We start from the raw sequence: 19,820 nt of genomic DNA, 5'->3' as shown, positions 1-19,820 counted from the left end.
CTGCACTGTAATATAGATGTACATCTGTATTCAGTTGGTCTGACTGTATGTTGTCTTTGAAATGTTCTCCTAAACAAATAATGCACACGTCAGATTTACCATTTGTTGTTTCCGTGCGTTGATTCCCAAATGTGGCTCTCATTGTGCATTCACTTCATTGAGTATTGTGGTAACACTTTAAAGTAAGGTTCCATTTGTTAACATTAGTTAACTACTTTAGTTAACATCAATAATGAAAAATACTTTTAAAATACTTCAGACTTCAAAACTTTCTAGTTAGTCTAAAAACTGCTTACATTGAAGCCAGTCTGCAAAAACGAAATTGGATGAACTTTATTTTTAATGAAGATCCAGACCGCTTCAGTAAGAACTTGGTCCTTTGTTTACTTAATTTTACCACGGATTCGTTTACAAACAAGGCACAATTCGACGTGGAATTTTCAGAGACACTGAAACTCAAAGACGATGCTGTGCCCAATATATTGGATCTGAATGTGGCAAAGACACAAGTGTGAGTACCTATTTTTTATTACGTGGTCACTATGGCTTTGTCTGTTATTACAGATCGTTTGAAATGTACAGAGTATTTATGCATTTTTAATCTAAATCACAGCAGCGTCTATCGATGTAAGCTAAACATACACACGCCTATAGAGTTGGGGTACTCGGACTCGAGTACAATCTTTAGGCGACTCGGACTCGAATGCATTTTTACTCGGACTTGACTCGGACTCGAGCCTTTCGGACTCTGAAAATATGCCGAGGCCATCCGAGTCCAGAGAAAGTTGACGGAAATGTCACTGACTGGATGCATTATCACAAAAGTGATATTTAGTATTTGCATGTGTTTTCAAGTCTTGTCCAATAGGCTACTTGAAAGCCGACGGGTTTATGTGCGCGCACACTCAAAGCGCGCTCACAGAACGCGCCTCTCATTCAGTGAGCGAATACCGGGTTCTCTTTCGCTTCTAATAGGGTCTGTTGTTGCTACCCGTATGCTCGTCTTAGAGACCATTCATGTAAATGAAGTCGGTTTCGTCTTAAGTAAACCTGAACAGTTGGGAGAAATACTGATGCGCCAAAATATTTGATCTGTGCGTCAGATTATAAAGCGACAGCAGCGTAAATCTGCAGCCGCCGACCGCGTCATAAATATTAATCAAACAACAAAAGAGAAAGAATAACTCACTTTTCTTGACTGAATCACTTATTCACTTTAATAAGAATCGTCTTCAATGTGTACATTTTGCAGTGTTTTATTTTAACATTTATTATTTTAAAAAAGATTCTATTTTTTTTTTCATTTGTATTTTTGAATAATATATTTCTTTATCCTTTTGTTTGTAAGTAATAGGCCTACTTGGAGTGTTTACTTGTCTTCAGTAAGCTTGAGAATGTTTTACGTACATTAGTTGATTATTTTTTGCTGTATTAAAATTATTATTATTTTTAAAACATGGTGGCAGTTTCTAGCTTCAAAGAAAAATTATTTTTCTAACATCTTTGCAGCAATAGTTTTAATGGGTCCAAAACCACCTTGGGTGTGCATGGTTTTCTAATAAATCAATGGCACATCATCAAATTTTATTTATATAATGTAATTTATTGTAATTAATGTAACTATAAATGCATTCAAAAATAAAGTATATGTAGGGTTTTATACACAGTGTGTACCATTGTAAAGACTAGGTTTATCCCTCACAGCCTCATTTTCATTCAAGAAAAAAAAAAGTCATATAAAAACCCAAAACACACACAGCCACAATCAGAAATAAAAGAGGTGCATTTTCTGCTCTTAAGGTCCCATTCACCAAGATACCTACTCCTTTACCCCCACCCTTGATATTATACATTTACTATATCAATGAATAAAGTCAAGTCCCGCCCTATAATTGATCACATTCTAAAACCTGTTTCACTCTGAAATATATCACAAGACATAAGTCAGCTCTAACTTCTGTTACATGACTTTAAGTTTGCTAGTAGTGGGACGTTATAAAACAGTTCTATTCAGTGATCTCAATGTTGCCAATTAATGTTTTGTTATCTTTAACTGAAAAGGCAGCATCTCTGTTATTATCCATGAGATTTTCAAATAACGGTCTTTTTGAATTTCTGTAGTACATGAAAGCTAAAGCTCCCAATATGCCGATCACTGCAATACTCAAGAACACAGCCAAACCCGTATTGATCTTGTGAGGTTCAGGACCTGTGAAGAAATTAGAGATAAAAATAATAAGAGAAACTCTGGTGAGAAACTGTGATATACACATTATATCAAACTGCAATTTTATTTTATTACATATGCTGTTAAACATTTGACAACAAGTCTATTTTAAAATAAACAGGTTTCTGTTTTTTAGACATAAAATTAGAATTTTAAGTATTTCTTGCCAAAAAAAAAAGTGCAAGTAAAGGCATTAAAGGGGTCATCAGATGCCCATTTTCCACAAGCTGACATGATTCTTTAGGGTCTTAATGAAAAGTCTCTAATATACTTTGGTTAAAAATTCTCAATGGTTTTGTAAAAGAACACCCTTTTTACCTTGTCAAAATGAGCTCTGCAAAAATCATCTCATTCTAAGGTGTTGTTCCTTTAAATGCAAATGAGCTCTGCTGTGGAATGACGATCTTGTTTACCTTCGCCACATTTAGCAGCGTTTTGCCGCTAAACTTCCTAACTACCACGTTATAAGGAAAGGCGATCGCAAAGATTCATAAAAAAAAGCTTATACACACTTCTGCTGTAAGTGAAGCTGGATCATGAATGATTCGCGTGAACATAGACGGATATATGTAGATCAGGAGGCACATTCCCTTCACAAACAAGTGTAATCTACTGATGACCACTATGTTCATTATTACATCCAGCAACACAACACCTCGGTCGCTCAATCTGAGATATTCTTGTCTAACTTACATCCCTGCTTCGGCATCGAAACAAGGAAAGTTACTGGACTGTAACAGCTGATCTGAGGTAAAACGCTCATGTCAATCAGCTATCGTGGGAGCGGCCTCTGTCGGTGTGACGACACAACAGGCATCTGAGAATGGCTCGATTTGAAGAAGGGGATATTATTTTTACAGATTAATTAAAAACCACTGCATAGATTTTTATCATTATAGGGTAGATTTGTACATACACTGCCAACACACATTAATGTTCAAACAACATGAAAAAGTGAACTTCGCATCCAATGACCCCTTTAAGAATAAGTCATAATATTACCTTCTTGTGGGGCCTTAATGGTTGGACTTATTACTGCAAGAAAGAAAAAAAAATAGAATTTAAAAAATCAGGTCTTTTTTTAAAACAAAGAAGAGAGATTTTACTTAAAACGATACATACCTTTGGCAGTTTTGCAGATAAATGAAAAGTGAGAGTAATCACAATGTTGCTTTTTCCATTTTTTAGATTTGGAATCTATTAATCCGCAGTCAGGATTCCAAGAATAGCCTCGATATTCATCTTCATAATCGTTCTCATCTGCCCAGTTGGTGTAATCTACCACAGTATTGTCTGACCATAACCAGTGTCCTGTGTAGTTAGATAAACCAGGATGAGTACATATGTTAGAAACTCTATAAAAGTGTTGAACAGAAGAGGTTCCTGTATGTGAATGTATATTTGGCACATTACCTTTCTGGTTGTGGAAAAGTGCAATCCAAAAATCTTTGGAACTGTCGAGGACCATGAGGATTCTCTCTATAAACTTCTGTTCATCTTCATCCCTAATGCTGACAAGAGATGCCCCTGAAAACCAAAGTGCAACTTTGTTACTGCTTTGTTCTTTGCACCTGTCATGTAACTGAGTAAACAGCTTTTGAAATCAATTAATATCCTCACCCCATGTCATACAGAGTCTAGCTGCTCTGCTCCAGGATTTCATGTCTGTTACAAAAGCATAGCAGCTGTCTTTGAAAGGTATCCACCTCAATGGACTGTCATCCTCTTCTTTTGGGCAGTGCCCAGGGTGCTGTGCTGGAATGATCGGGGGAACATCTGTGGAGAACATCACATGAAAATAGTGTTTACAAAGGTGATACAAGAAGTATCATTAAATTTTTTTATTTTTTTAAAAGTACTAAAAAAGGTTTTTTTTTTTTAGAAAATGGCCAATCGCTAGGTAAGATCATTCTTCCTCGGCTGGGATCGTTTAGAGCCCTTTGAAGCTGCATTGAAACTGCATTTTGGAAGTTCAAACTCACGGGCACTATTTCTTTAAGACTGAAGAACGAAATGAACATTTTGGATGACAATTGGGTGACTGAATTATCTGCAAATTTTGGTAACGCTTTAGATTACAACCCGCAAAGAACTACGTAAGTAAACTGAATTTACGGTGTATGTTTCTGTAATTATAGTGTACCTATAAAGAACGTACATGTAGGTATAAGGGAACAATATGTTATATTTGGGTAATAAGGGGATAACAAACCAGATATTCAACCTGCAAAGAACTACATAAGTATACTGAATTTACGGTGTACGTTTCTGTAATTTTAGTGTACCTATTAAAGAACGTACATGTAGGTATACGGGAACAATATGTTACGTTTTGGTAATAGAGAGTAACAACCAGATATACAACCTGCAAAGAACTGCGTAAGTAAACTAAAGTTACGGTGAATGTTTCGTATTTATATTGTACCTACGTGTAAGTATAAGGGAACAATAGGTTACGTTTGGGTAATAAGGGGGTAGCAAACAGATATACAAATAATTTATAATGGATTAATTTAAAAAACTTAACAGGTACCTGTTCTATTAAATCGTACGTTTGGTGTATCTATACGTAAGCTTTTTAAAATTACTGGGAAATTATACTCTTGTTCCATGTAATTACAGGGTAAGTGTGCTCTCTGCGGGCTGTAAATTAAAGTGGCGATTGTTCCCCCCTTGTTCAACGAAGTTACAGGGTAGGTACAATACATATAACAACGCGACGTAAAATGTGGTTCCACAAAATGTACATTTATTTACATTTTTACAGACACTAAATGTACAATACTGACATATTTACATCATCTAAACATTTAACGTTTACTTAATATGAAATTATAACATTTCATTCTGTTCTGTGTGATTTCTGTTGCCAGCTCGTTTCCAAGAATAGGTCTACCTAATGTTATCATGACTACACGTTAAACCCTTAAAATAAATAATATTTCTGCAATCGTTTAATCATTCATGTAATATTAACTTCGTTTGCCGTGGTGGAACACAAAGGCGTTTTCTCTAACATGCTGTGACTAACAACAGAACCATAAAATACACCGAACACGCATCATAATTACAAATTAAACCATTTTATTTGTGTGCTGTAACCCAGATCTTCAGAATCCATACGATTTGCGAGGACCAGAACCAAATTCAAGGCTTTATCCGGCGATCTTCATCTCCATCTCTAGCAGCGAGTCCAGCAGCAACAGCCATAAACCCGTGCTAAAGTGCATTTTGCGACAGGAAAATCGGACGTTCATTGGCTCTCGCCTGCATTCGTCACAGATTACGACATGCCGTGTTTCTGGTGAGATGTGTTGGATTGACGCGCGGGCGCCTTCGAGGAGTGGATCAAGACAATAATCTGGATAATATTTTCAGCGATTAACAATTTAAATTCTGCTCTCATCCTACTGCACCTCAAACCTACTGTATTCCGCCAGAGAGGACTGCGGCTGCAAACGCATCGTTATTTGGATTACTTTTTGTATGGCTGTTGACATTTTTGCAATAAATAAATGATTGTGATTGCACTTTCCTGTTTTTTATATTTTTGTTACTGTTCAGTCATAGTTAACGTTAGGTTTAGAGGTAGAAGTGGGATTAGCGACTATAAAAAAATATTTTTAGATATATTTTCAGATTGTGTGTTTATGTATTGTACCTACCCTGTAACTTCCTTGAACAAGAGGGGAAAAATCGCCACTTTAATTTACAGCCCGCAGAGGGCACACTTACCCTCTAACTACATGGAACAAGAGTATAATTTCCCAGTAATTTTAAAAAGCTTACGTATAGATACACCAAAGTTACGATTTAATAGAACAGGTACCTGTTAAGTTTTTAAGTAATTCCATTATAAATTATTTGTATATCTGTTTGCTACCCCGTTATTACCCAAACGTAACATATTGCTCCCTTATACTTACACGTAGGTACAATCAGGGGCGTTTTTAGGATTTGAAAACATCCGGGGCTGGTACCAAAACATCAGGGGCTAGTGGTGGTGGATGGGAGCTAACATCATACTTAAAATTTTGTTAGACACAGGTGGGTGAACCTGGACGATATAATTTAAAGGTAAATTCATTAATCTGGTGCACTTTAAGAGTAAACAAATAAAAGCTCCAAGTTAACCTATGTCTAGTATGCAAATTGAACAAAGAAAAAAGGTCTGATACTCTGAAAACATCGGATCATGAACAACATTTAGTTAATTTGACAGATACTTTGCCAAAACAGTGGCACAAAACAGCGTTGTTACACTATAAAAAATAGTAAATCACTGCAAATAGCAAATAAAAGTATTATAACAAAATTATAAATTTACAAAAATACATTACACGAATACAATAATACATTTGAAAATGTATTTACAACTGTAGCAAATATATATTTGCATGCAAAAATAGGGCCCCATTTTATTTTTTCTGTTTTAATTTTTCTGGACTTCTTTTTGATGGTTAAATTTAATTTTATTAATAATAATAATAATAAAAAATATAAAACGTGTAATTAATTAAAGCAATGATACTTTAATGGCAATTTATCAAAAGTTATGTTTAGGGCCCTTTGTTACCAAATTTGTTTTGGCATGTCTATTTATTTGAATGCATAAAACAACTTTTTTTTTTATTATTTCTACAACAGCCTTATGAAATTCTGTGTTGTATATTTAAATTTTTCTGTTTATCAGATAAAGGCATAAGATATTTATTTATCTTTTAATGAATAAAAAATAAATTTTATTTTTGGCAAATAAAGGGGATGTACTATTAAAATTTAAAAGATGGAAGAAATATTGTGTAACAAAGTTTTATTAATTTTTCAACAGTAGCAGTAGTAGTAGTACTATGGTACGTACATTCTACTGAATGATAAAAGTAATATATAGGGGAAAAAAAGTAATAATAAAGTGTAAAATAATCTGGCACAATGTCTACGAGCTAAACCGAACTTTTATTTTGACGGGTTGCCATGAATACCTTTAAATTTCTGTGAGTAAATGACCCTGGTTTTACAAAAATGAAACAGTGAAATGCTCACGAAGTACTCTCAGAGCACTTCTGGAGATCCTGTTCATGCATTTTTTATGGCAGACGCTGAAATCACCGCGAGCGTTACGTGTGTGTAGTAAAGGAAACTGCGCATAGGTCTGCACCATTCATTCATAAAGAGACACGTAGAACATGCAGCATTCATATTTAAATGGTATGTTGCGGCTGAATATTAATATATACTAATCCATATCGCAATTTGATTAAAGTGTAATGACGGCTTTTGATTAATTCATTTCAACTTTGACAAATTCCTTGGAAATCATAGGGCGATATCAACCCGTAAAAACATTCGGGGCTAGAGAAAAATCTTTCGGGGCTCGAGCCCCGAATGATTAGCCCTAACGACGCCCCTGGGTACAATATAAATACGAAACATACACTGTAACTTAAGTTTACTTGCGCAGTTCTTTGCAGGTTGCATATCTGGTTGTTACCCCCGAATTACCAAAACGTAACATAGCCTATTGTTCTCTTATACCTACACATACGTACGAATAGGTACACTAAAATTACAGAAACGTACACCGTAAATGCAGTATACTTATGTAGTTCTTTGCAGGTTGAATATCTGGTTTGTTATCCCCTTATTGCCCAAATATAACATATTGTTCCCTTATACCTACATGTACGTTCTTTATAGGTACACTATAATTACAGAAACATACACCGTAAATTCAGTTTACTTACGTAGTTCTTTGCGGGTTGTAATCTAAAAAGTTACCCAAATTTTTGTTCTGGAAGTGAGCTTCTTCTTTAAAGCCATGTATGAATCTCAACAAGTGAGTGTTTTTAAGCATTTTACATTATTTAAAGTAACAACTCAAGGCAGCAACAATTTAAACAATATATTTTATTTGTGAACTTATGTTCAGCTATTATTTTTAATAGTTAATGTCTAACATTTCTGTATTTTTTTATCATCAGTCATCAAAGCTTTGTAAATTTTGGTTATAGACAGATTTACTTTAAATTTCACTAAGCTGATTACTCACTTAAAACTCCTACAGATCATGTTTTCATGTTTAATTAGTCTTCCCATTAACGACATTATATTGTTCATTCAGGCTGATTCGCAAATGCGCACAAACACAAGAGGCGGGATTTATCGCATTAACCAATCACAGCCAATCACATAACCAGTCATATCCAATCATATCACGATATAGAGGCATTGTGTCCTCTCATGTGACTTTTCCCCCATTTATTCACAATTACCTCCCAAAAACTCATGGCATGTTTTATGGGTCTGTGGGCTCAAGGGAAGTAAGAGAGACGGCTTCCGCTGTAAGTTTACCTGCTGGTGCTGCTGTTGGACAATGTTTCTTTAAAAAACAAGTGAAATTGGTGTTGTTTTATTTTTGTACTACACATTTTTTTCTCATCCAGTGTTTTGAGGAGATACTGCCTCCCTTGCCTCCTCAGAGGAAATGGCCCTGATAATTATTTGCCGTGTTTGTATCTCACCTGTTGTTTGCTCACAGACACTGTAGTAGGTTTCATTGCAAAAGTTGTTTTCCATTCTCCACCTATGTCCATGTATGCGCAAGGGCGGTTGGGCCGTGGTTCAGAAGATGCCCATTTCTCCATACTCATTGGCCAGTTATTTGCCCATAGAAAATATCCATTTGTCTGTTGAATGCAAAAATACAATTTGTAGGTTATGTGGAGTCATCAATAAATCACACACACGGAAGTGTAGAATACATAGAGTTCATTTTTATAAGGTAGAATTTAGAAAAAACACACACATTGTTTGCATGTATGTTTTCCACATAATGCTCTAAGAAAAATTACTATCTTGAGCACCTTTATGGCTTTGTACTTTTTGGATTTTGACAGCCCTAGTAATCATTCACTTTCGCTGCCTGTACATCTCCTATTGTGTGGCAGAGAACAAAGAAACTCCTATTAATTCCTATAACTGCAGTGCTATGATTTTTACCTGTGCACTGCTGAGACCGATCCACAAGGGCTGTTTGGCCCTATAGATCTGCAACTCAAGGTAAGCTTGTGAAATGAAATCGCGAATGCTGGCCAGATGAGCTCCCTCTTTCTCACAGCGGCCCTTTGCTTCACTCCACGTTAGGTTCTCTTGAATCACTTTGAAAGATGAATTTCCGAGCTTGACAAAGGTTCTAGGAACTTCAGTTGGCACTGAGGCAATAGCAGGATCTGAATGTGAGAAAAATTACATAATGGAAGCACAACACAATGGTTAAAGTCTGCAAGATATCTACAGTCTCTCTGCAAGTCTACAGTGCTCAGCTGAACTCACCAACATCACGACTGCAGATAAAACCTTGAGTAGAATTACAGTCGCTTGTCACCCACTTGCCAAAGTCTGAGCTTGAAGGTTTGCCCATAAAAACACACTCCTGTTTGAAAAAAAAATACTTTATTGAAGCCACTACTTTTATCACTAAAAAAATACTATTCAGTAAATATCTCAACTTTTCTCAGTACCTGTTCAGATGAATAGTGATCATTTGTCCAACAGTACGAACGCCACTGTGAGTGAAAAAAAAAAAAGTATATAAACAGTTTGTAGTTGTACCAAAACATCTTTAGGTTAAATGTGGAATTTGTTTTAAACACTTATAAATGTCCATACATAGGTTTGAGGTTCTCCTTTGGCCCACTCGGTGAACAGTACCCTACTTCCATCTGTCCACTTAAACCTCCCGTTTGCCAAACTGCTGAATCCAATCCAGAAGTCTGGGGTTTTATCTCTAATCAGTGTGCTTAAAAAGGCTGCAGCAAATATGATGTAGTAAATAAAGCATGCAGTGTATGATAATAATAATAAAAACACATACCAAAAATGAGCAAAATACAGCAGTTCTGTTTTAGAATAATGGCACATTTTTATCTATCCATGAAAAAAAGCTAATGCTACATTTTCAGAACATTTACATGTTATTTGATCTTTAAATAATTTTGAGCAGCGCTGAAATCTCTTATCATAAAGCTTTTACCTTGTTGTTGTCGATTTATAATAGACGCCAGATCTCCACCAAGCTCTCTGCAGTATTTTCTTGCTTCTGTCCATGTTTTTGCATCTTCCTTTATGTTGTAGCACTATAATGTTATATAAATGACCATTATTTATTTTCTTTCTAAACATTAATTGTCATAAATACAGATAATGACAGGACATTTTGCAAATGTTGCATGGAAAATCTATTACAATGCAAAAACTTTTTTTTTGTAATAAGCACAGCTTTATTCTGTATGAGAACTGATTTTGCTGTAAAATATTTTAATTTCATTGAACACTTATTTTTGCCCATAAAAGCGGACATGGTCATTTGTAAATTGAATGTGTCTAGCTTCGGTGTCATTCACTTCCAGCTATTTTTAGCTGTATAAAACACCTCACTTTGCTGCTTGATATTGAAAACTGGTGTTTTTACCATATTACTTGAATGTATTGTCTTAATTATGAACACACAGGTTTGTAGTGCAAACAGTTTGACCGTTTACTGCACTTTGTTCTTCTTCATTATTTCCCTTCAGCGACTAATGAATCAGACGTCTCGCACATTCACAAAAAAAGGCAGCTTGAGGTGGATAGAACTGATGCAGTTTACTATAAAAACTACCGTAAAATACTGTAAAAATGTAAAACTTGAAGATATCATTTTTATTATAATATTTGTTACATTATTATAATTTTTAAAAATAATTTTAGAATATTTTCATAATTACTTTTCCTGCAAAGTTTTTCCACTCAGGAGCACAGCCTCCTTTTGGCTCTTGTGTAGGGGCCACCGTGGTATTCACTGGAGGAGACTGACTTCGCTTACAAGCGAAATTATATTCATCACCACAGTTAATAGTTTCCCAGAGTCCTGTAACAGTCAGAATGCTTTTTGGTTAATGTAATCAAATGTATCAACAGTGATTTGATCATACATAAGAAGCATTTTTGGCACCAAATTTATCAGTGGTCAATAAGCTACCTGATTTCATGATGAAAAAGTACCAGTGGGAACTTTTCGCAAGACGCAAAATACGTTCCAGTAAGTACACTGCAGTTTCCAACAAAAATGAAGACTAGAGGTGGTAAAACAGCGAGCACTTGTAATCGTTTTTGTACACTGTTATGATTACAGCTCCATATGTTTCACTTTTCAGACAACAAGATTGCTCGGTAGCTCAGCCGGCACAGAATTCCACTTAGGATGTGGAATTCTTGGGTACGAATACTGTGAAAAACATGGCTCTAAAAGAGCTGTGAGATTGAAAAAAACAAAATAAAATTACATGCTTACAATTGCATTTTTCCATCACATTCACTTTTGTTTATACTATCAGGTAGGTTTAGGTGTAGTTCAGATGGTACGTTATTTTAAAACATCAACAGACATTTAAAGTCAAAACTGCGGTAACGTACAAAACCAACGTCACATAAAAATATGTACACCCATTTTAGCACTACTCAGTGGACATTTCACACTGAATGTGTCACAAAACGTACATGGTGGTACGTATTTCGTATCTTAAGGAAAAGTCCCCACAGGTATGTTTTTGTCATGAGATCAGGTTGCCAATAACACATTACATTACTTTTACTGTATCCACCACATTCATAGATCAGAAGATATAATGCACCTTGAGATGTGGTCATCTTCACACATCTTTCCTCACTGTTTTTAAAAGCAGGCTGATTTGTTTCCCAAGCTTGAAACACTATGGGGGACCCATCTATCCACCTTTATGGATAAAAAATTAATTTGTTTATTTGTTTGTTTTTTTTTAATAAAGGAACAAAGAATGCTGTTGAAGCACTTACTGGTAAGTCCCATCCAGATCAACTGTCAAACCAATGATTAAATCGTTGTGCGAATTTTTAGCCTGCAACACACAGAAAAAAGCACAACACTGTAAATATAAATAAAACATATTCAAAATAACAAATGATACAAAGATAGATTTTGAGTGATATATGCAGCTCAATCATACCTGATGCCAAAGGAACACCCGCTCATCCTGATCACTGATAACTACAAGATCTCCATGTGATTTCTTACAGAAAGCCCGAGCATCTTGCACAGCAAGTGCTGAGTAGTGAGACACATAGTACTGGCTACCTTTGAACTGAATCCAGCCATCCTCTGTTTTATTATAATCTTAAAAAGAAATACATTTTGAATTTGAGTTCTTCTTTTACCCCATCAGTGTGACAAATAAAAAAAAATGAAATGTAAGACTTACATGGATCTGTAATATTTACTTCCTTTGGTGTCTTTCCTAAAGACAAAGCATTGCATTAGTCAGTTAAAACTAAAAAAAAAAATGAATTTCTTTTCAATCCAGCAATGGTAAAAATTGACTTTCGTCAGACATGTTGTACCTTTTCGGATCTGACAGTACCAGTCCTTTTTGTCTTCACAGTTGACGTCATTCCATGCTCCATCACTGTCCCAATATGAAATTCGCATTTCAACACAATTTTCAATGTTGTTCAAATTGTTTGGTTCATCAGTAGCCCAGCTTTGATAGGATGACTAAAAGAGAACAGATTTTGAAAAACCAAAATGACATCAAATGTCAATTCTATTTAGCATTTACTGTCAATTCTATTTAGTATAATTCTTTGTGAACTCACCGAAGAATCATCACTCCAAACAAAACCTACAGTGGGATCGTACATTCTGTAACCAATCCATGCTGGATACACTCTACAAGCAAAACCACATAGTTTCTTGTTAATTTATGCATTCATCTCATTATGCAGTCATGTGACTTTTCTGCTCATTCATCGTATTTGTCACAGTTTATCAAAGTAATGGCATGGAATACAAAAACACAAGAAAAAGATGGAGATGAATAGTGGCTTAAAGGAGTCCACTTCCAGAACAACAATTGACAGATAATGTACTCACCCCCTTGTCATCCAAGATGTTCATGTCTTTTTTCAGTCGTAAAGAAATTAAAAGACATTTCAAGGTTTTTCTCCATATAATGGACTGATATGGTGCCCCAAGATTGAACTTTCAAAATGCAGTTTAAATGCAGCTTCAAACTAACCCAAATGTGGTTGTAAACAATCCTGAAAAAACATCACTTATTTTCATTTAAAAAAATACAATTTAAATACTTTTTAATCTCAAACGCTCGTCTGGTCTTGTCTTGCCTGAACTCTGTGTATTCTGACTCAAGACAGTTAGGGTATGTTGAAAAACTCTGATCATATTTTCTCCTTGAACTTCAAAAATCCTACATCGCTGCAGAAGTTCCGACCCAGTCTTTGCAAAGTGAACATGCAAAGAAAATAAAAATCCTTAACAAAAAAGACAAAAAACAGTGATATAGGGTGATTTTGAAGACCCTTCTTCCTTGGCTGGGATCTTTAACAACCACATTTGGGATCGTTTGAAGCCGCATTTAAACTGCATTTTTGAAGTTCAAACTCGGGGCACCATATCAGTCCATTATATGGAGAAAAATGCTGAAATGTTTTCCTCAAAAAACATAATTTCTTTACGACTGAAGAAAGAAAGACAAGAACATCTTGGATGACAAGGGGGTGAGTACATTATCTGTAAATTGTTGTTCTGGAAGTGGACTTCTCCTTTAATTGTGGGTAATTATTGTGGATTATGATGGAATGATAGATATTACCCTCCTTGTTTCCAAGGAATATCAGCCTCATGATGGATGCTCAGGAGATCACCGCCAATTTCATGGCAGAAGTCAAGAGCTTCATCCCAAGTCTTCATTTGGTTCATAGGTACATTAAAATACTGCCAGAAGGAAAAAGAGAAATCAGTCTTTCTGATTCTGTAATATGCTGGGAAATATTCTAGTCTTTTTTTGTTTGTTCAAATAACAAATTTACCCCAAAATAGCTTAAAAATCTTATTTTACCTTGGCACAAAAGTCTCTAGACACAAGTGACGTCCAGTCTTCGGGACAGCCTAAAGGAGATGCGGTTGATGGGGCTAGAGTCGTAACTAGTCCATCAGCTCGTTGCTTACAGATGTATTTTTCTTTATTTGAGCAGCTGAGCACATCCCAAAGCCCAGCAACCAGTCCAGTCGTCATGGCAACACAGCCTTGTTTTCTTCCTGTTTTAAAAAACATATATAATGTAATCTACAATGCAATACTGTAATTATGAGAAACAATCATTTTACTGACACTAAGTACAGTACCTGGCATCCCAGCGTTGAAATGAGTATATGGGACTTTGTTAGAGTTGGTCCATTCAAAACTGTGCAGATCCTTTAGATTCGACAGTCCAATCCAGAAGTATTTCTCTGGTCGTGCTCCAACTAGACTAACGAGGAATGCATTTTCTACTCTAAAGGGGAAAAACAAACAAATTAAGTTTTTTGGAAGGCAGAAAATGACTCTGAACACTGTTCATAGCTTTTAAAGCTGCTATATGTTATATTGACAGCTGGGTTGCCAGGTTTTCACAACAAAACCTGACCAAAACTACTCAAAACTAGCCCAGTCATGATTCAAGGGGGGTCCCCTAGTAAAAAAAAAAAAAAATCGCGATCTGGGGGGTAAAATACATGTTTTTTGGAGGTGTTCCCCTGGTACAATTTGCATTCCAGTGGCTAAATATAACATTATTGGGGTCGCTTTAAACCACGGACATGAAAAACAACCCATGGCATCAATGTTAAAGTCCAATTCTGTGGGAAAATTGTGGACTTGGCATTTGACAGCTAGTGGTTGAAATGGGTACTGCAGTCCACACTGATATTAGAAGACAATAAGCCTTAAACTGCAAGTTTATGAGTTAATTTATCTGCATTTTAATATGCCTTTGGTCATAGAGCTTTTCAGAAGGATGCCAAGGTTTTTAGGTCTGTTGGAATCTGCAATCTTTGAATCTGCAATCTTTGCTGCCTCCAATGGCTTCAATACGCTGTGTTTTCCACTAACTGGCAGCCCGGGTTGTCTAAATCACATGGACCAAAACACAACAGACATTCCGACATGGAATGCACATTTTCAACATTGAATGTAACATTGTTTTTCACAAAAATACAGATTGCCAGTTTACACAAAAACACAAGGGTGTTGTTTTCAGATTTATCCACTTTGGGACCCGGATTTAAAAAAAAAATAGCATTTTCAGGCTCCCAAAATGCTGGATCCACGTGGACGAAACGCTGATATCATATAAAGTTTTTTATGTATACAGCTAAATGCATCTCTGTGTGGACGGGCCTTTAATTATAAAATGTTTTGCACTTCATTATACATTTTGAAGTTGTTTTATTTCAATTGCTTTAAGGTTTTAGTCAGTGTAGTAAAACTCAGAAAGCATGTAACTGAAGAAGTGTTCTAACCTGGATGAAATATCAACCAGTTCAGAATCAGCTTTCTGACACATCTGTTTTGCTTCTTCAAAGGTCTTAGTTTCGGATCCTGCCATGTAGCAGTAGTACCCGTACCTGGTCCAACCCTTTTCAGAAAATAAGACAGCTGTCAGTAAATACATTTCACAACCAAAGTACATAAGTTAAAAGACGTAATTCTACAATTTTAGGCCCTTTTGTAATCACACAAGTACATACTGTTTTGCATCCCGGGCTTGTGACAGCTGTGTCATTATTTGAGGCTTTGGAGCTGGTTGGCTTCTTACAGACGAATCCATACTTTTTTTCACAAACATCATCAGCCCACTTTCCCTCCTAAATGAGAAACATTACGCAAATGGTCAGTTTAGCAACCCATAATTCTACAAGTAAAAAATATGCAACTAGAACTTCTCAGTGACTTATACATATGGAACTTTTACCTCTCCTCTCATTAACACGCAGTCCTCTGCATGGAGAGCACTGTGACTCGGCTCCCTCACCTCCCATGAGGCAAACGGGACGCTAGATTGGTCACTCCACTCAAACAGCATCTGAGTTTTGCGGTCATTGAAACCAATCCACAGCTCGTCTGTTTTCACTGAAAACAGAGATGTAGATGATTGACTAGCAACCTCATACACGTGTGACTAATATACCTAAATTCTAAAAATGTATTCTAATCATCAAAACGTACAGTATCCAAGCTGTGTGATGACAAAGCTTTGTTCTTCTTTGCTGATAATACTCAGTAGGTCTCCTCCTTCCCGCAGACAGGAGTCTCGCGCCTCCAGCCATGTTTTCTTGTTGCGGTGAAGGAGATAACAGTTGCCTGAATATGGAATCCATGGGCTATGGCAAAACCCAGTGTTCACCACTGTTCAAAAAGACAAATATAACACATTAACAACACCATATACAGGGGTTCCTAAACTTTTTGATGCCTAGCATCTCGAGAGGTGTAATCAATCTCAAGACCCATCAAAAAAAGTGAAATATAAGACATAAAAACATTTGAAACTTTTGATTTTCCTTAACAAATTCTTATAGCCCAAATCAAAGTAGTTTAATAATGTACTGACATGCAGTTCAAATGTATGAGAACAGCTGTGAGGGATTTTAGGGTTACGACGATAAATCGATGCATTGCGAATCGAGAAAATGATTCGAGAAATGACTGAGATTTTCCAAATGCATCATGATTCTCTCTGGAATCAATTCTGAGCTTAGTTTTAAACCGCAGATTGTACACTAATCTAAACAGCACACTAAATGCTCATGAAGAATAGCACCGAAGAACATCATGTAAATGCACCTTGGCTCAGAATGCTTTTATGACACAAGAGTAATGTGAACACCATTATAATTTGTGTCAATCTTTTTGAACTTTATGAATGATTATTTTAGGTCCAAATGTGTGTAAGCAATTGGAAGCAAGCATTGTACAGCTGTTTCTAAAGCATGCAGTGCCATCTGCTGTTAAAAACTAAGCTCAAAATCCATAGAGAATCACGATGCATTCATAAAATCTCAAAATCTCTTTTCTCGATTTGCAATCCATAGATTTATCGCCAAAAACCTAAGATTTGGTGAGACTGATTCAAGACTGAATCATTAAAAGCTGACTCAAATCACACTAGATCTTTTTATCCACCTTATTTTTTCCATAAGAGCGGTAGCAGCCATTTGTAAATTTTATGGGTCTAGCTTCCTGTCACGCCCCTGTGGACTGTGTTTGTGGTTTCTTCCTTGTGTATGCCCTTATTTGGTCTTCCTGTTCCGATTTCTATTATTATGTCACTGTTTAATCAATTACACCTGTCCTCGTCTGATTTGTGTATTTAAGTTTGATTGTATTCACCGTTTGGTTGTCGGTTCTTGTATTGTCATTCTGTAGTCATTGTAAGTCACTCTATGTCATTTTGAAGTCTTTGATGTCATTCAATGTCAGTATTGTCTCTGTGTCTTTTGCGTGCGTTTGGATTCCCTGCTGTTCCTGTTCGTTCCTGTTCCTTTTGTGGATTGTCTAATAAATGTTCATGTTCTGGACCTCCTCGTCATACTCCTCATTCCCCGCACACCACGACGTGACAGAAGAACCGACCACCAACAAAATGTTCTGGGCTGAGGATTTCCCATTGAACATCCAACAGGCGGAGAGGCCATTGGTGCAATACATGGAGGAATTTCTGAGTGTGTTACACCTGGTGAGTTGGAGCGATGCCATGATTAACGCGTGTTTTCAGATGGGGCTAAACTATGACAAATTGTTCTGTTCTATAACTCCTGAGGATTGCCGCAAACCGGTTGCGGAATTTATCAACCATGTCCTTGCTCTTTTTCACTCCAATTTCTATGTTGGTGTGGAAGATTATAATCTTCCCCCCATCTGTAAACACGTGGCCGCTCCAGCTCACTACCAGCCAGCGTCCTCCACGTGCTGCTCCAACGAGCTCACTCCCTCCGGTCCTCCCTCGCTCACTCCAGTTCTCCAGACCTCCTCCCTCATCCTCAGCCCAGAACCCCTGGCCAGCTCTCGGAGGCGGCTAGCTCACAGACTCCAGCCACGCCCCCGCGCTCTGGATTACTGGCTGTTAATATGGCAAGCCACATTAATATTAAGGACATTATGGACTCATGTGGATTATTTTCTCCTGTGTCTCTGCTGGTCCTGTCCAGCTCTCCTTCGTCTCTGCTGGTCCCGTCCAGCTCTCCCAAGTCTCCACTGCTCCCATCCATGCCTCCAGAGCACCCTCCTGAGCCTGTACCTCCAGAGCCCGAGCTTCCTCCAGAGAGTCCTCCAGAGCCTGAGCTTCCTCCAGAGCGCCCTCCAGAGCCTGAGCTTCCTCCAGAGCGCCCTCCAGAGTCTGAGCTTCCTCCAGAGTGCCCTCCAGAGCCTGAGCTTCCTCCAGCGCACCCTCCAGAGCCTGAGCTTCCTCCAGAGTGCCCTCCAGAGCCTGAGCTTCCTCCAGAGCGCCCTCCAGAGTCTGAGCTTCCTCCAGAGTGCCCTCCAGAGCCTGAGCTTCCTCCAGCGCACCCTCCAGAGCCTGAGCTTCCTCCAGAGCGCCCTCCAGAGTCTGAGCTTCCTCCAGAGTGCCCTCCAGAGCCTGAGCTTCCTCCAGAGTGCCCTCCAGAGCCTGAGCTTCCTCCAGCGCGCTTCCTCCAGAGTGCCCTCCAGAGCCTGCGCTTCCTCCAGAGCGCCCTCCAGAGCCTGAGCTTCCTCCAGCGCACCCTCCAGAGCCTGAGCTTCCTCCAGAGTGCCCTCCAGAGCCTGAGCTTCCTCCAGCGCACCCTCCAGAGCCTGAGCTTCCTCCAGCGCGCCCTCCAGAGCCTGCACTTCCTCCAGAGCGCCCTCCAGAGCCGGCGCCTCCCGAGCCGGCGCCTCCCGAGCGCTCTCCTGTGCCTGCGCCTCCCAAGCTCCCTCCTGTGCCGGTGCCTCCCGAGCGCTCTCCTGTGCCTGCGCCTCCCGAGTGCCCTCCTGTGCCTATATCACATTATTGGGGTGCTTCCATTCACAAACATGGAAAACCCACAGCAACAGTGCTAAAGTAACCCAACTCTGCAGGAAAACCGCAGATTTGGCAACACTGTTCTTTCTGTTATTTTCCTATAGCGGAAGTCTCGTCCATAAGCTTACTTTCACGTTAAAGAATAAGGTGGATATGCTTTTTTTCTGACATTGCTTGACTCACTAATTCTAGTCCCACAGTTTGAGAACTGCTGCTATATGAAACAAAGAGTGACTGGAAAGCCTACCTGGTGGAAGACTAGGAACAGAATGGCCTCTTTGGCAGACATATCCATGTTTTTCAGAACAAGGTTCATTTGACCATTCAGAACCAAAAGCATTTTTCAGAACGCCACAATTGTAGCCAGGTTGTGTGGTTGGGTATCCTTTAAATAAAAAAGAAATCATTTCAGTCGAGTAATATGCTCAATAAGCTAGTGAATACTGCTACTGATTATGTTTGTTCATTTAATGATTCAGTACAGGTCAGCAGCATCTAGGATATAGTGAACAAAGGCAAAGGTCTCTCAATTCATGCTACATTTGTATTTATTAACAGACATATTTCTTTGTATCTGTTTATTTGTTCTCTGGGAATCAAACTAGTGTTGCTGGTATTATGTCTTACCACTGAGCCATTTCAGATAACGTAACGGCTGTCCATTGCTCCACTGCCATCCACTGGTTACATCTAATTTATTCAG

General features: G+C 37.8%; 1 protein-coding gene across 1 annotated transcript; it reads right to left on the bottom strand.

The window, feature by feature from the left end:
• Positions 1–67: 67 nt before the first annotated feature.
• mrc1b (mannose receptor, C type 1b) lies at positions 68–19,814 on the bottom strand (the record flags this gene model as incomplete). The annotated part of the gene is given in 28 exon segments (XM_051104944.1): positions 68–2,209; positions 3,230–3,262; positions 3,350–3,538; positions 3,641–3,754; positions 3,848–4,003; positions 8,749–8,790; positions 8,793–8,913; positions 9,227–9,456; positions 9,560–9,659; positions 9,748–9,792; positions 9,896–10,035; positions 10,260–10,362; positions 10,993–11,135; positions 11,899–11,999; positions 12,080–12,141; positions 12,250–12,416; positions 12,502–12,537; positions 12,641–12,794; positions 12,896–12,968; positions 13,912–14,033; positions 14,158–14,357; positions 14,445–14,593; positions 15,600–15,715; positions 15,828–15,944; positions 16,052–16,209; positions 16,306–16,485; positions 19,365–19,502; positions 19,745–19,814. Coding segments are annotated over 28 exon segments (3,462 nt in total), but the record flags the coding sequence as incomplete, so codon positions are not given.
• Between the last annotated feature and the right edge of the window lie 6 nt (positions 19,815–19,820).

The sequence above is a fragment of the Labeo rohita genome, unplaced genomic scaffold (assembly GCF_022985175.1).
Source record: "Labeo rohita strain BAU-BD-2019 unplaced genomic scaffold, IGBB_LRoh.1.0 scaffold_842, whole genome shotgun sequence".
Taxonomy (NCBI): domain Eukaryota; kingdom Metazoa; phylum Chordata; class Actinopteri; order Cypriniformes; family Cyprinidae; genus Labeo; species Labeo rohita.
This window is presented reverse-complemented; position numbering and strand designations above follow the sequence as displayed.